Source organism: Ornithorhynchus anatinus, chromosome X5, assembly GCF_004115215.2.
Source record: "Ornithorhynchus anatinus isolate Pmale09 chromosome X5, mOrnAna1.pri.v4, whole genome shotgun sequence".
Classification (NCBI taxonomy): Eukaryota; Metazoa; Chordata; class Mammalia; order Monotremata; family Ornithorhynchidae; genus Ornithorhynchus; species Ornithorhynchus anatinus.
Window position 1 is genome coordinate 59,007,137 of NC_041753.1, and position 15,486 is coordinate 59,022,622.

The window sequence follows — 15,486 nt, forward strand, 5'->3', positions numbered from 1 at the left end:
CTGTGGCAGGCAATGTATCTGTTGTAATAATGTCCCTCTCCCAGGTGCTTAGTACAATGTTCTGCACACAGTAAACCCTCAGTAAACACAACTGGCTGACATACAAGATAAAGTCCCACCCTATTGCTAAGAAATGCCTATGTCATACCCTGGCCCAGAGTGCCCCTTTTTGGCACTTTTGCAAGAATAACCTTGAGGTGACAGGACCCCATAGCTTATACTTGAAACCCATATTTATGTACACCCTAACCCCAGGTGGGATTCTAAGCATCAGGGCATTTTCTTTGGAAGTGCAGCAATACTCCTTCAACCCCAGATTTAAAGAAGTTAGCAGTGGGAAGAAATCACCAGTGAATGGTTACAGCTGTCACCTTTCTCCCTCCAACCCCAAATGTCTTGTTTCCTGATTCTCCTGTTGGTACTTTTTTTTTTAAGCAGTCATGGACCCACCCCATCATGCTTGCTTTTCTCATCTGAATAAGACTGTTCCGGGGTTGAAGTTGTGTAAAAAAGAAAAAAAAAAAGGGACAGGGCTCACTTTACTAGGGACGCCAACACCCATCACTAAAGTAGATAGCCTAGTTGCTCCTCATCAGACCCTCTTCAGTTCTTATCAGTTCATGGGGTTTTAATATCACAAGTGAAAGAATTTCCCTCTGTACATAAACTTTTATTATTTACATAATACAATATAGCATAGATGCTGAATAGCAGTATTATGTGCAATACATAAATATGAACTATCTGTACACATCTGCATATCTAACTCCAAACTAAAGTACATAAAGTTTAAAGCAAAAACTCAATGCTTCAAGAGTGAAGTAGAAACTAGGACTCAACATTGCAATAAAAGTCAGAAGTAGCGCCTTGTGTACATTCTTAAACTATTTACAGATGGGAACAGGCATTACCACAACACTAGTCTAAATTTTACTTGTTTATATATAAAAAAACACAAGTTTCATACATCACAAAAAAACCTTCCATTATAACACAGAAGTGATATTACCAGACAAGCATCAGTGAATTATACTGCCTTTTCTAGAGTTGTTATTGTACAATGCTGTAGATAATGCAGCCCATGCAATACACCCAAGAACACTACAGTCCTACACCCAAGTACAATTAAAAATGATAAAGCAGCCCTCTGGAAGTGGTTCTCGATACCACTCAAGTCTACTGCAGCCATGTTGGTTATGGTTTTCCATGCAGAAGGGTGCAGTTTTCATTACATTTAAAACGTATCTTTTTAAAGCTCAACGTTCTTTCTTTGAACCCAAAACATTTAACAGAAGATATACATGAAAAATTAAGCTGTCCAAATAACTGCAACTCACTTCAAATGCACGTATTGAGTTGCTGTGAGAAAAACCTTTAGAATGTTTCGTTTGTAAACTCCCCCCACCCCCCAAAGAGTCAAATACAATATTGTGCTACACAACATGTTTTGCTATGCAAGAATACGAAAAATCTTCCATTGCAGGATCAGTTTAAGAACCGATCATCTTTGAAAACATTGGTTTGATGGTTTTGCTTTTACATCCAACCGTTTACCCTCTTAAGTCAGAAAGTCAACCTATCAGACAAAATTTAATCATGGGTTAAATATGGCACCTAAATACTCATCTTACTGAAAAGTGGGTCCTTGGTACATCTTTCTTTCTGCTTCAAAAACATCAATTGCGGAAATTAACAGGACAAAGTTTTAAGTAGACCGTCAGCCTTTTTCTGGTGTACCATTTTCTCTTATACAGGCACGTAACACTAGTCAAATATATTGTAAGTGGATTACATTCCCCAAAGGCAGAAATGCTGCAAACATGCAGATTTAACATTTGGCACAAATCAACTAAACAATTTTGTCCCCAATATCTGTGCATTTTAATTAACTATGCAGGTTATCACCAGATTTTATTCAGGGGGAGGGCATATACATTTTATAGGGCTGTATCTATCCAATTCTGCCTGTAACAAACATCCAAACATCCTAAAATATCAATTAAGACAGACAAACTTTAAAGTAAAACATCAAAGGAAAATGGCCATGCATCTGCTCTTCAATGTTTTCCCAGGATATATTAAAATAAGAACAAGACACTGAATCAGTCTCTTCATGAGAAGCAGTTGAGTATTTATATTCTCTGGATTTTCTCAGCCACAACAACTGGGTTCTCTTTTCTGATTTTTGCTGCAGCTTCTGCTTTATAATCATATGGGCAGTTGTGCTTATCAGAATAACGGTGAAGTCCACAAAACAAATTTCCACATCGGCAGTCAAATCCTGCACAAAGAAGCAGTATTACTTTAGGTTTCAAAAAGGTTATAATACCTAAAGTCTAAGGACTTAGTCATTAAAGAAGGGGAACTGAGTGGTGGGGGGGGGCAGGAAAGAAAGACAGAAGAGAGAACTACACCCACAAAAACTTCACGTAATTGAATTCTGGTCTTCTAGAGTACCCCTCCCCCTAACCTACTCCCTATCCTCAAACATGCTGCCTTGATCCAACAAATTCCAAACGGAAAACAAGAAAAACCCCACAAAAAAACCCCATAACTGCCCCCAATGTTTCTTACCTGTAAGGCCAACCTTCTTCCTACACATGAAGCACCTATTTTTCTTTGGTTTGGGTAACTCAAGAGTTTTTTCTTCATTCTGAGCAGCACTGGGCTGAGACACTGATGGACTTGGCTGAGTGACAACTGTGGAAAAGGCAAAGAAATTGAACTCTGACAGTTCACTGATTGATAAGTAACTGACTTTTGGGATAGGACTTCCAGGATTGGCTTCAATTAAATACTCATTAACCAATTTAGTTCTACATCAAAACTGTTCCCAGATAGATTCACAGGTATGTTTTGGGCCTTATTCTTTCAAATGATTCCATACATTTGCCCATTCTCAATAGCTTTAAAGGAAGAACTAAAGGTCTGCAACTAAGCAGTCTAAACATTAATCCTTTGGCTGATTGACCCCATGGTTCAGAGCAGCTGACCAAAGTTCATGGCAATTCTGCCTCTAAACTGATTAAAAGACTTTAGTAGTACCAGAAAAAGGAGTCCTTTTGAATTCACAGGTTTTGAGCCACAGGGACGGTGGTGGTAAAGCAAACTTTTCAGATCTCTCTCCCCACTCCCCCGTCCTCCCTAAGCAGCATAGGCTAGTGGAAAGAGCCCAGATGATGAGTCGGGGGGACCTGAGTTCTAATCCTGGCTCTATCACTTACCTGTCATATGACTAAGTCACCTCTGTGCCTCAGTTTCCCCATCTGTAAAATGGGGGTTCAATACCTCTTTTCCCTCCTGAGACTATATCCAGACTGATGATCTTGTATCCAACCCAGCTCTTTGTACAATGCTTATCACATAGTAAGACTTTAACAAATACCACTGGGTTGTGAAAGATATTACATGACTGTAAAATGGGCATTTAATTCCTACTCCCTCCTACTTAGGATTGTAATTATACACGTGGGAAAGGGACTGTGTCCAACCTGATAAACTTGTATCTACCCCAGCTTTTAAAACAGCACGACACATAGTAAGCACTTAACCAATATCACTAAAAAAAGTAGTCTACTGAATGGTTCCCCCACACCTCAAGGAACTTACAGTCTAATGGGGGAGATGGGCAGATAAGTTTTCAAAACACTGGGGCTTGAAGACATCACAGCAGCACAAGTATTTCAGGGGGAAACAGTTAACTTCAACAACTGTTCAGTCGAATATACTCTCGAATACACGTAAGTGTAATTACACCCAACCTCAGCACTTAAGTGCCAAGGACAGCTGTTTGGTTGATGCACCTTGGGATGTTAAGTAACTGAGGAAGGGAGGAGGTGGAATTTTAGGAGAGCTTTGAAGATGAGGAGACCTGTGTTCACAGGCTTGGAGAATGAGGGAGTTCCAGGCCGGGGAGGGTGAAAATAGTATGTGGTAGGGGTTAGTGGTGTGAGTCAGGAAGGAGGTACAGTTAGAAGGTGAGCTATGGGGGAGCAAAGGGAAAGCTCTAGTAGGCCAGTGAGGAAATACTGTAGAAAAAACTGGCAGGATTTAGCAAGAGTTCAGTTTGGGATACGTGAAGGATGCCCCATTTGGCACCAAACACAAATGGAGCTACCCGGGAGGCCGAAGGAAAGGAAACAAGATTGAACAGCTGTAGAGAGGTAGATGGGGGTCATCTGCATAGAGAGAGTATGTGAAGATTCTCCTAACTTCAGAATTCACTAGAATTGCATAGGCCAGAATCAGTTCACCATGAGGCTTTTTTTGTTTTGGTCTGCTACTCAGTAAAACTGTCCAGCAAGAAAAGGCATTTCAAGGTACAGGAAAATCTCACCGTGCCATGAGTGCCATGACTCAGATGGCCCCAAACATGATTACCTAAACACACGAAACCCCAGGAGTCACACAAAGAGCACTGAGCGCCTATTATGTGCAGACCCCTGGAGAAGTACACTTTGGTTAGTCCTAATATGATAACTGGGTTGGGCAGAGCCAAGTTTAAATTCAACTCAGTGGGAGGCTAATGGAATAAAGAGGCACAGAAAAAGGGAAGTAAAGAACCAGCCCACCTTTCCAACAAATACTTCGGTCTTAAATAGCTACACAGCCCAAGGCAGCTTGTCTGTTGTAGGAGCCAAGCAGTAAGACAATAGTGAAACCTCAAGATATGAACCAAGATCACTTATTTAAGAAGAATGCTAATTTGCCTAGCTGTCTGTTGTGTCCTTGGCCTGGCTGGTCTGTATTCCAGGAGTTGGCCTAGATCTCTGTTGATTTCTGGCTTTCAGCCAATCACTCCAGCTCAATGTCCCCAAACACTTCAATATGCAGAATCTACTTACCTGTGGTTGTGGAGGGTGGGGGGAAAAAAAATATCTCCTCCTCCCCATAACTACTCCAGATTACGCTGGCTCCCAAATTCCAGCTATTCTCTTCAGGGTGACATTTTTAGAAGACGCATTTGGCAGTAGCCTTATTCCCAAGGGGAGCCCAGAACATTTAGGGGACATGCTGGGGGCGAGCAGAAGCCAGACAGTGGACCCGTAAGGAATTAGGAAACACATTTTTCTGAGATTACAACTAAAGTGTGACCTAAGGTATGGATGTGCACCGTGGCACTCAGCTATTTCAATCTACAAAATAGATATGGACTGTTGAGAGAAGCCTTCAAGAAATATGGGGCTCAGAGTTGTACATTTAAAAGTGGAATGGTTTCAAGACAAATGGGACATAATTAAAAGGCAGTTATCCAAACTCAATGGGACAGGTTCATTCAAATAATCAGAAGTTTGGATAACCGAATCATATTATAATCATTTTGAAGAGTTGCTTGTCCAATTTTGTGCTGCGTCCCGGTGGGCTCCCCTTAGTTTGAACCTCTAAATTACATTCAGAAAGTGTGTATTGCTGCTTCTTGAGGGTAGGGAATGTGCCTCCTACTTTAGTGCTCAGCCCAGTGCATTCAGAAGGCACTCGATAAACATAATTACTAATACCACTACCTAGACCAGGGATTGCAGATGGCCCAGTTGTTCCTCACAAGTCTCACTTGGGGCTCTATTTCACTTGCCATGAAGCTCCTGCTCCACCCAAGTGGGCCCAAGCCAGGGAAGGGTGGCCGGTCACCCCCACCCCACCCAGGAAAGCCTGCTCCTAACTCAGGAGGAATGAGTAATTTTTGATTGCTACAGTAAGAGCTGCCCTTCTTACCGGGAGGCCGGCTGCTGGGCTGACCCTACCCTTAGCATAATTGGGCCATTCCAACCATTGTGTGGAAGAGTAGGTATGAAGTACCTGCGATTTATTTGCAATTGTGAAACAACAGGGAAACCAACATTTCTCCCTCAGGAAGTGCTCAATTTGAGGAACTGGAGTGGGATTAGGATTTTATTTTGCCCCCATCAGGGAATGCAGCAATAAGGGGGAAAATGGCCCTGCCTCAGGTTCAACAAAAACAAAATCTCTTTCCACTCTCCATCAAAAACCCTAATGAACCAAGATTGTCTATAAACTGATGAGGTGATGAAGAAATGAAGGGGAGAGGAGTGGTGGTGTTCTGCTTCAAAAAGTATAATTTAGGTTAAGACTTTAGTATGGCATTGATGCTAGGTGATGGGGATAGTCAATGCACGGGCTCATTTAGTTTCAACTTTATTTCATTGCAATCTAGTTTTATGTACTGTTTATACAGCTGGCACATTGACACCATACTGTACATATAACCCTTAAAGCCTGGACTCAATCTGATTTTATATGCAATTCAACGAAGGCAATTATTCCATCATCATTATGGCATTAAGCACTTACTACATGCTAGCTCTGGGGAAGACTGGACACAATCCTTTCTATCCCCCCCCCCCCCCCCCCCCAATTTTACAGGCAAGAAAACTGAGGCCCAGAGGTTAAGTAACTTGCCCGAGGCCACACGGCAGGCCAGTGGGAGAGACAGGATTAGAGTTTGGGGCTTCCGACAACTGGTCTGAACTCTTTCTACTAAACCAAATGGAACCCATCTATGTGGCATTAGGATTCACTGAAAAGAAGCCCAGAACCCGTCCCTAATCTTTCACTGTTACTTTAAAGTTTCTTATAATTAGTGCATATTAACACCTACTTTCACTCCTAAACAATTCATTTTTCACTTGGCCAGTGTGAAAAGCCCTGACTCCATATTACTTTAAAAACTAAATTTATAGTTCAGCATAAAGTGATTTCATTATGGAAATCAGAAAAGTCCCTTTCTTGAAAAGTTTCAGTAGGTAATGATAGGAGGGTCATTCCTAATTATTGTTACAATACTTAAGTGCTTACTGTGCAACAAGCACTGTTCTAAGCACTGGGCTAGATACAAGTTAATCAGGTCAGACAGTCTCTGTCCCCTTGGGGCTCACAATCTACATAGGGAGGAGAACTGATGTTGAATCCCCATTTTGCAGATGAGGAAACGCAGGCCCAGAGAAGTTAAGTGACTTGCCCAAGGTCACACAGCAGATGAGTGGCAGAGTCAGAACTAGAACCCAGGTCCCGACTCCAAAGCCCATACTCTTTCTTCCACTAGGCCAAACTGCTTCTCCAAAGGCATCTCCTTCTGATCCAAATACCCTGTATGACCCACCCCAAATGAAGATCAGATAGGGATAATCCAACTGGATTTAAGTAACTGCCATTAGTATGTGGCCACCCGGACCCGGTGGAACACCCCCGCCTCACCCCCAACTTCTTAAACGAGGGGGAAGGGGAGGGAGAAACGGGTTCTAGACGAAGCCCGGTGTAGGGCAGGGATTCTCTCTCTATATTCCTGAATTGTATTTTAGATGCTTGCAGTTTATGCAAACACAAATGAGAAGTTTAAACCCACAAAGTGACTACAGGACTCAAATCACTGGGAATCAAGAGGCCTGCTTCTCAGTCTAATACATAAAAATGGCATCTGCTACACTTACTATGTGCTAAGCACTAGAGGTAGAAACAAGATAATCAGATGGGACACGGATTTAAGGGGGAGAAAGAACAGATATTTTATCCTCCTTGTGGCCAAGGTCCCGCAGCAGGGAAATGGCATAACTGGGCCTAAAACCCCAGTCTCCTGCTTGCAAGTCTCATAGTCTTTCCATTATGCCCCTCTGTCTCTCACTCCATGCACATTTTGGTTAGACAACCACTTGGAAAGCCAGGGAATAGTCTGACAACGCGAGCCTTCTTTGGATACAGTGCTGTACAGTGTCAAAGAAGTGGTCTGCATCCTCCATGTGCACCAGAGAAGGTGACTCCTCAAGTGAGAATTTTCCTTAATGTAGGGTTTTGCAGAAACTCAGCCCCTGCATTATAGGAGAACGAGGTGTACGCACTTGAATTATGAAAGACGTTAAAGCTTCCAGTATTTGGTTTTTAAAAACAGTCAATGTTTCAGCCATTACTTTTCTAAGAGTTCATTGTCATATACAGATAATAGCTTATTGTTCTAGAACAATCAGTGGAGGCCAAGTCCTTTTACAAGGGGAGTAGAGACCTCCTTCTTCCACTCTACTCCATCCAGCCTCCAAGAGGCCCTCAGAAGGACTTTCAAAGAGTTTAGAGCATTTTAAAAGCCTACCTGGCTCCGCCACATCTGTTTTCGGGGTGGTTATTTTGTCCTCTCTTGAAATGCTCATTTCTGTCATTTGCTGAGTAACAGGCAAGGAAGTCACAGGCACACTTCTATTTGAGTTTGTGGAATTAAAAAAAAAAATTGTCTTTATACAAGCCATACCTTAGTGTTTTTATTTTCCCAACATGGAACCGACCTTTGGGGAAAAGTTTCTCTTGTTAGCTCTATTCTAGGTATGATCTGTGTCTCTAAAATAATAGAGGAGGGCATATCACTTCATCTAGAAGAGAGAGGGGGACATTTTGAGGTCTCTCCTCCCTGGAATCAACCCCTATCCAGCAGTCTCCCCAGAGCTGGGTTTTTCCTTCCCACCCACCAAAATGGCTCACCATGAAACAAGCCCTCACTGCCTCCATCCCCTAGGTTGCTAAATGGATACTCCATTTAAGACCCAGAAATAGACTGGGGTCCAGTTAGCCGACTCCTGCTTCTCAGAGAAGCTATTTTAACTCTTTCAAGCTACCTTGTTGTAGCATGACTGGTCATCTAAAAACCCAAAGTGGTGAGCCAAACTGGTGTCAATGACAAAGAAACAAGGATTTCAGTCACCCAAACCTTCCTACAGGACATCAAAATGGCAGTGGGCTATATCCCCGTAATCAGCCCATTTTTTGTCCCAATCCTCTAAGGTGATTGGCTATGTCCTAGGTGGAGCACCCAGCTCAAGCGCCTGGCATCTATGCGGACCAGTCATCTCTATGGGAATTCGCTGCCCTTCTGAATGCCTCTGGGTCTTTTCTCTTCCTGTTGCCAAGCAGTGGCTAGTCTGACATCCCTGTCACAGGCGATTCTGCTTGCTGCAGAGTGTAGCAGAAAAGGGGGGCGAGGGGGTGGCATAGGGGAATCTTTAAGGGGGCAACGGCGACTTTGAATGCCACACTCCAAGGCATTTCCATTGATTTGGAAGTCTCGGATAAGGCAAGAGTCTTACCACAAACAAGGCTGTTCCACTGACAGCAACTGAATTACAGTTATTTTGGGTGCGCCCCTATGTATCAATCTGATATTAAAAATCTGTGGCTTCTAAAATTTTAATTTTAATAGCCATGGGATTCTCTTTGGAAGGCTGGCTCTCCAGTCAGATGATCTTTAGGGTGCCCACAAAGCTTCTCTCTCTAGACACAGTAATGAAACCCCTCTCCCTTTATTATCATCGCATCAATTTTAAAAACACACTGCATTAGACACATGTTTATCTTGGCATTAACAGAGCAGGCACTACTGCCAGTTTCTGCCCCTTTTAGTTACAACACACAGTCCCCAAATGGTATTTTTCACCTTACCTTGATTTATCGGCTGTGCTGCTAGCAGCACCTTCACAGCTGTTTAAACTAGCTTCTGCTCTTTGAACAGATGCAGAGTCTGAGGTTGGGCTACTGGAGCCACTGGCTGTTCCTACAAACACACACAAAGATTAACAAAGTCGATTTTGTCTCCCGTAAATTTTGCCATCAGCAATTTTTAAGGATTTTCCCATTGCACTGCATTAGCTCAATTGTTAAATGCCCCATTCAATAGGTTAGTGATTTAGTTCAATTTACCGTGCTGTAGAATTCTAGCTTATTCTTAGGTTGATAATCCAGCAAAATACAGCTAAAATGACATATCCAAAGCAGTCTTGAAGCATGGAACAACAAAAGCCCAAAGTGAGACGCTAGAGAGAATCGTGTGGGTGTGAAACTACTCATTCAGGAGGTGGTCAAGGCATGTGTTTTGGTCTTGTCGTCTCCCCTTCGGCTCTGAGTGGTTTCCTGGGTAGGTTCTGACATCTTCAACTGCCACAGTCTGTTCTATAGTTCAGTTTCATCAGTTCTTCAAACATTTTGCGTTTGTGCGGTAACAACTTACCCATTGGACTCATCCTGCCGCTATTCTGCTGCCGCTGAAGATGTTCTTTGTAGCAGACGGAGCACATTCCATTTGTCCGAGGATTCCCATAAAACCCACATCCTGTACTACACAGCATGGGCCCTGGGGTCTGGTTTGTCTCTTGAGCCATCTCTGAGCTGTAAATAAAACCAGGAAAAAAAATGCATTAGGAGCTGGCAGGTTCCCAAAATCAATCACCAACTTGGTAGGATATGGTCATTAGTATCTTTGCTTTTTCTAGAAACAAGTGATGTCAGCTTTCTTAACAAAGGTGACGACTATTAGCAATGTGAACATTTAAGGAGTATGAGCATGAGATGCCCCTTATGAACCTCGGGGCATAAAACCATTCCACGGTTTCCTTCTGAAATATGGTACTGGAATCCAAAATTCTTGCATGCTTTTTTGAAACAAAAAAGAATCATTTCTCTCAAAACATTAAGCATTAAGAACTCCATTACATCACCTGTCACTGCTGTTCTTGATTTCTAGTCCTGAAAAGGTCAATAAATCTGCAGAATAAGGGGAAGTATGATTTAATGAATTTTGGCAATTCTACTTCTAGCAAGCACATTTTGCTCTGGAAACTTTAAGGACATCAGTCATCCTAAAACTCACATGAGTACTAGAGCTGGGAGACATTTCAGGCCTGCCAGAACCAAAACCTAGGCTATCACATACACTCCCCTTACATCAAAATGAGTGATTAGGTGCGTATGATCGACCATGAGTTAACAATGGATCATTCTCCACCCTTTAAAGCTTAAGAAGCGTTTTCAAAACAGAGAAAGAAGTTGCCTGGCTAAATGAAGTGGCATTGTAAGCTGACACTGTATGTTAACTGGCAACAACATATGTGCAGACCCATAACTATTTCAGGGTCAGCTGCTTGATGAAACCTGTCAGTGTGTACCCTCAATCTGAGAAAGGGTTGAAATCTAATCAAGTCCTTAGAAGCTGATACCTCTGGACGCTAAAATGCGCTCAGTCGACCCACTCATTTCTAAACAAGCCTCTAGTGGCAAAAGTTTATGGCAAAGTCCCTATGCCTTTCTCTTGTCAGCAGATAATGAAACTTCTCTATCTCCACAAGGAATAAGGTTAATCACAAAAATCCTTGTTTTCCAAGGGCATGAGTATACCAATAATTGAGGACAAACTAAAACTTGGACTTGTCTCCAGTCAGAATTCCACAAATCAGAATGAACTGATGAAGCAAGCATTTGGAATGGTAAATGCCTTTTTTTAAATTTAAATGGCAACTTTTCTCCTAAGAGGAAAGACAGCCAGCAGCATTCCTAGTCAAACACATATAATTCTAAATTGAAATAAAATTTCATGAAGGGGTTACTGTTGGGGAGCCCAACATGTTTGCTTCCACTCGATATTTAAGCAACATGAGTATCTCCTCTTTTCTGCAGTTTTCCTCTATTTCTTTTTTTTTTTTTTTAAAGGCCAAAATACCCTTCCAGGTTTCCCAGAACATTATTTAAAACAGCAATAGCCCACAAAGAAGCAGCGTGGCGCAGTGGAAAGAGCACGGGCTTTGGAGTCAGGGCTCATGAGTTCGAATCCCAGCTCTGCCACTTGTCGGCTGTGTGACTGTGGGCGAGTCACTTCACTTCTCTGTGCCTCAGTTCCCTCATCTGTAAAATGGGGATGAAGACTGTGAGCCCCACGTGGGACAACCCGATTCCCCCATGTCTACCCCAGCGCTTAGAACAGTGCTCTGCACATAGTAAGCGCTTAACAAATACCAACAAACAAACAAACACAAAACTCCCAATAAGGGAAAGTAGTTATTCTCCCCTTTGATAAAGAAAACATTACTCCAGCCAGGCACGGATTAAAATTTGTTTTAAAGCTCCACAGATCTGTCAACCTAGCCAGTTATTATCTCTTAATCCATAAACCCAAAGTGTCCCTTAAAATAAGTAAATAGAGGAATTCGGCTGACTCACTTTGAGAAGCAGATTGTAAACATTTCACCACTTACCAAATTATTTAAAACCTAGCTCCAGGTATTTTATTAAAATTGTTTTGAGCACAATGCAAATACAGGACAGAAAAAACAAAAACTCTTCACCATGACTCATTTAGCTATGCATTCTTTTCCACTGGAGAATTCCACGCCCCTACTTTTGAGGGGTAGTTGTTATTCTCCAATGACTTAAGACATTATGCTAGTTCACTCCTCTTGTAAGAGGTCCAAGTATCACCTGATAACATTTCCTTTAAAAGCACATCCTGGCAGGATCAAGCCCACCAGAGGCAGGAAGATTCCCAAGCCCTCGACTAGTTTTGCTTAATCACTGACATACATTAGCAGCTGTTTCTTTGTACTTACACATGACAGCTGCAAATTTAAACCCCGTTTGCATCCACTTTGTAGGTCATGTTTACCCCGGCCCACCCCCACGCTAAAAAGTCACAGCCCTTTCTTTTCCCTCTGCCACAAAAAACGGCCTCCGGCTGGAGTAAAAGAAACCAGGGGATCAAATAGGGGCCCTCTGCCTTGCTTTCTATCTTGCTGGTGTTTTTTCTTTTTACCTCGGAACACCAGCTTTAAATGCCATCACGTGGGCACTGCTTGCCTTATTTCTCAGAAGCTTAGATCACATGGGCAGCTGCATTAGCTTCCGCCTGTCACAAGGCTGCAATGTGACAGGCTGAGCCAGAGGCTCACATAAAACCTCGTCAACAGGGGCCTCTGAAATCAGCTTCTATTTATATCAGCAAAGGCTGCCAACTCCTACCCAGCCCACAGAACTGTGGCTGCTGAGCATATACCTACTGTAATGTGAAAATATGAAAGCCAATTAACATGGCTACAGGTTTCTTTAAAGGGGAGGGGAAAAGGAAAGTCAGAAGAGGCAGATTTCAAAGCCGGCCTCTGCCCGAATAGACATTCCACGACTTTTGGAACAGCTAAGAAATTCGAGGCCCAAGGGAAGATGACTTACCTTGCAGCTCCACCTCAAAGTGTTGTGGGGAAGGAGAATGGTTTTAAATGCTCCCCATTCATTAACCTTTTTGCCCCCTAAACCCAGGGATCAAAGTGACCCAAAGGGTTACGGATCTTCTTGCCCAGTGCCTTGCGACTCGATCCTAAGGGGTCTTTGTTTTGAGGTTGACCTCTCGGTAGAAAAAAAAATACTGGTTTTACGGTAGAGATGTAATAGAGGATAACGGCAAGGGTGCTCTAAACCAACTTAAACAAGGTGTGTCTCATCGTTCGAGGGTTTTAAAATCAGGTCTGCTCTGAAAAGCAAAAGTCATACTCAAAGCTGATTTGAGAATTCCAGACATCACCCCACCCCTCCGCCCTCGCTGAACACCAAAAAAAGAGCCTGCACGTTTCGGGCCAAAAGTGCAGAAAAAGTGACTCGAAAAAACTCTCACATTTACTTGGTAACAGCCAACTTGGCCTTGAAGAAGGTGAAATCGGTCTCCCCCTCGTAAGGGTCATGGGGTGGGGAAGAAAACAAGAAGTACTAGCAAGGGTGGGGGGAGGCACCAAAAGGTTAAATTAAAAAGTGCTGGGATTTGCTCAGTAGACTGAAATGGTAGTCCTCGATACTCTCCCCGGCCAAAGGCCTTGAGGAAAACCTACATGGCCCTTTGAGGGGAAAAAAAAGCACTGAGTCATGCTAACAACTCATCAAACCCTCCATCTACCCATCGCTCCTAATGCATTACACTCCCACACGCTCCACAAACCTTTCCGCTCCCCCCGCCCCCCGCCCTCGCGGAATGGTGCGCGCGTGCGTGTCTGCGAGTGAGTGTGCGTGCGCGCACCCGGAGAGAAGCGGGGGGAGGGGAAGGGGGGGTCCCGGGTTTAGGCGGGGGAAGAGCTTAGGCCGCCGAAGCCGAAACCTCATCGTCTTTGTTTGTTCCTTTCTTCCTCGTCGGGCTGCAAACCCGGGCCACCCCCACCCGCTAACTACCCAACAGCCAGATGGGAGAGCAGTTTCCTCCTGGATCTCTTTATTGCCATACAGGGATCCAGCCGCATTTAGGAAGGTTGGGGGGGGGGGGGGGGCGCGGGAGATATGGAGAGGTCCTGCAACACGATGACAAGATGCCTCCGCCTTTGTGCCTCCCGAACAGTTCCCTCCCCTCGCTCCCCATCTCCTCCGGGTTTTGCAATCCATTGCACGCTCTTCCCCCGTAGGAGCCCGACCGCTCCAAAGCACGTTTCTGCTCCGGCGGGGTGGGAGGGACAAGGGTTCTCTCGGGATTTCTCAGTTGCCGAGGCCTTCGCCTCCCGTTTCGGCTCCTTCTCGCCCCATATAAGGTCTCGAGCACTTCCTCTTACCGGCACCCTCTCGGAACAAGATCCGGAGGTTCCCCGCCGGCCACCCCCCTCACCCTCCGTCGTGCTGTGACCAACCCCACAAAGCCCCCACGCGCGCATCCAGGGCAATGCAACCCCCCCAATCCCCTAACCTCCTTCCTTCGCCCTTTCTCCTCCCGCTACAAAAGAGATCTTCCCCCTCGGTGCCCGGTAGAAAATGTACTTACACTAATGGTTGCAGGAAGGCGAGAAACCCTGATGGAAGGAAGAGGAAGATGGGGGAGGAGGAAACGGGCTGCACTTGCTGCAGCCGCGGCTCAGCTAGGGCAGACGTTGGGGGTTGGGGGGGGGGGGGGGAAGCCCGCGGTGGCGGGTCTGGGGGCAGGAGACGCCCGGGCCGCCAAGGGTCCCGGGCGGAGTTTGCTCCCAACAAACAACACCTCCTCCTCTGGCGCCGGTGGCGGCGGCTCCGAAGCAGAGTGGGCGCGAGCGGCGGGACTAATCCCAGGACCAAACTCGCGCCACCTCTCCTGCTTCTTCCTTTGTTTCGGCAGCGCGGAGCGTGGTCGAGACACGCCGTGTGCTCGGGAAGTAAAGGGGGGGGGGGGGGGAGGAGGCCGGGGGGAGGGGGTGGGGAAGGGCCGCCGCTGCTACTGTTCCGCTGCCTTCTCCCTTTCCCTCTCGTTGGTGGGAAACGGAGCTGCAAGCCCAGTGCAGCGGCGAGAGGCTAAGTGAGCGGCAGGATCTCGGGTCCTCTTTAAGATGTCGCCCTTCTTCTTGTCCTCTCCCACCTTCGGGGAAGCCGCCGAGGTCCCGGGAACGCGTCTCCCCGCCGTGCAGGCAACCGCTCCGCTGGGCGCTCTCTGCCGTCCGCCTCGTCCCCAACGCCGGAGTCAGCCGAGGAGGCGGAGCGCGGCCGTTCAGCGGCGGGCGGGCGGGCCGTGTGCACAGAACAACGGTCGCAGCGCCAGTCGTGGCAACGTCTTTCCTCGGCTCCGCCCCCGGATTCTCACCGGAGGCGGGGCGGGAGGGGGGCGGAGAGGAGGAGAAGGAGGGGAAGGGAGAGCAGGCGCGGGGCAGGCGCAGGCCAGGGGAAAGGCGGGCCGCCCGCCCGGGCGGGGGAGGGAGGCGGGCGGGCAGAAAAGGGGCGGGCCGGGCCGCCCCGCTCGCC

At 45.5% G+C, this 15,486-nt stretch overlaps 1 protein-coding gene across 4 annotated transcripts; it reads right to left on the reverse strand.

Moving 5' to 3' along the window:
* Positions 1–649: 649 nt before the first annotated feature.
* Positions 650–15,263, reverse strand: ZFAND5 (zinc finger AN1-type containing 5). 4 transcript variants are annotated; one of them, XM_007667016.4, is made up of 8 exons: positions 15,107–15,263; positions 14,543–14,570; positions 10,485–10,530; positions 9,998–10,155; positions 9,433–9,544; positions 8,096–8,199; positions 2,575–2,700; positions 650–2,281 (listed from the first exon to the last, which is right to left on the reverse strand). In XM_007667016.4, exons 4-8 carry the CDS (start codon positions 10,146–10,148, stop codon positions 2,133–2,135), a joined length of 642 nt encoding a protein of 213 aa, XP_007665206.1. In that variant the 5' UTR covers positions 10,149–10,155; positions 10,485–10,530; positions 14,543–14,570; positions 15,107–15,263; the 3' UTR covers positions 650–2,132. The 4 variants fall into 4 exon arrangements, with proteins under 4 accessions (XP_007665206.1, XP_007665205.1, XP_007665207.1 ...); XM_007667015.4 differs by lacking the exon at positions 10,485–10,530; XM_007667017.4 differs by lacking the exons at positions 10,485–10,530; positions 14,543–14,570.
* Between the last annotated feature and the right edge of the window lie 223 nt (positions 15,264–15,486).

Bases quoted from the DNA above. Each gene is read 5' to 3' on its own strand.
- ZFAND5 (XM_007667017.4), bottom strand. From the start codon at position 10,148: ATGGCTCAAGAGACAAACCAGACCCCAGGGCCCATGCTGTGTAGTACA. The intron at 9,545-9,997 runs GTAAGTTGTTAC...GTGTGTTTGTAG, and splicing joins CGGCAGGATGAGTCCAATGG to GAACAGCCAGTGGCTCCAGT. The intron at 2,701-8,095 runs GTAGGCTTTTAA...CCTTTTCCACAG, and splicing joins AACAGATGTGGCGGAGCCAG to TTGTCACTCAGCCAAGTCCA.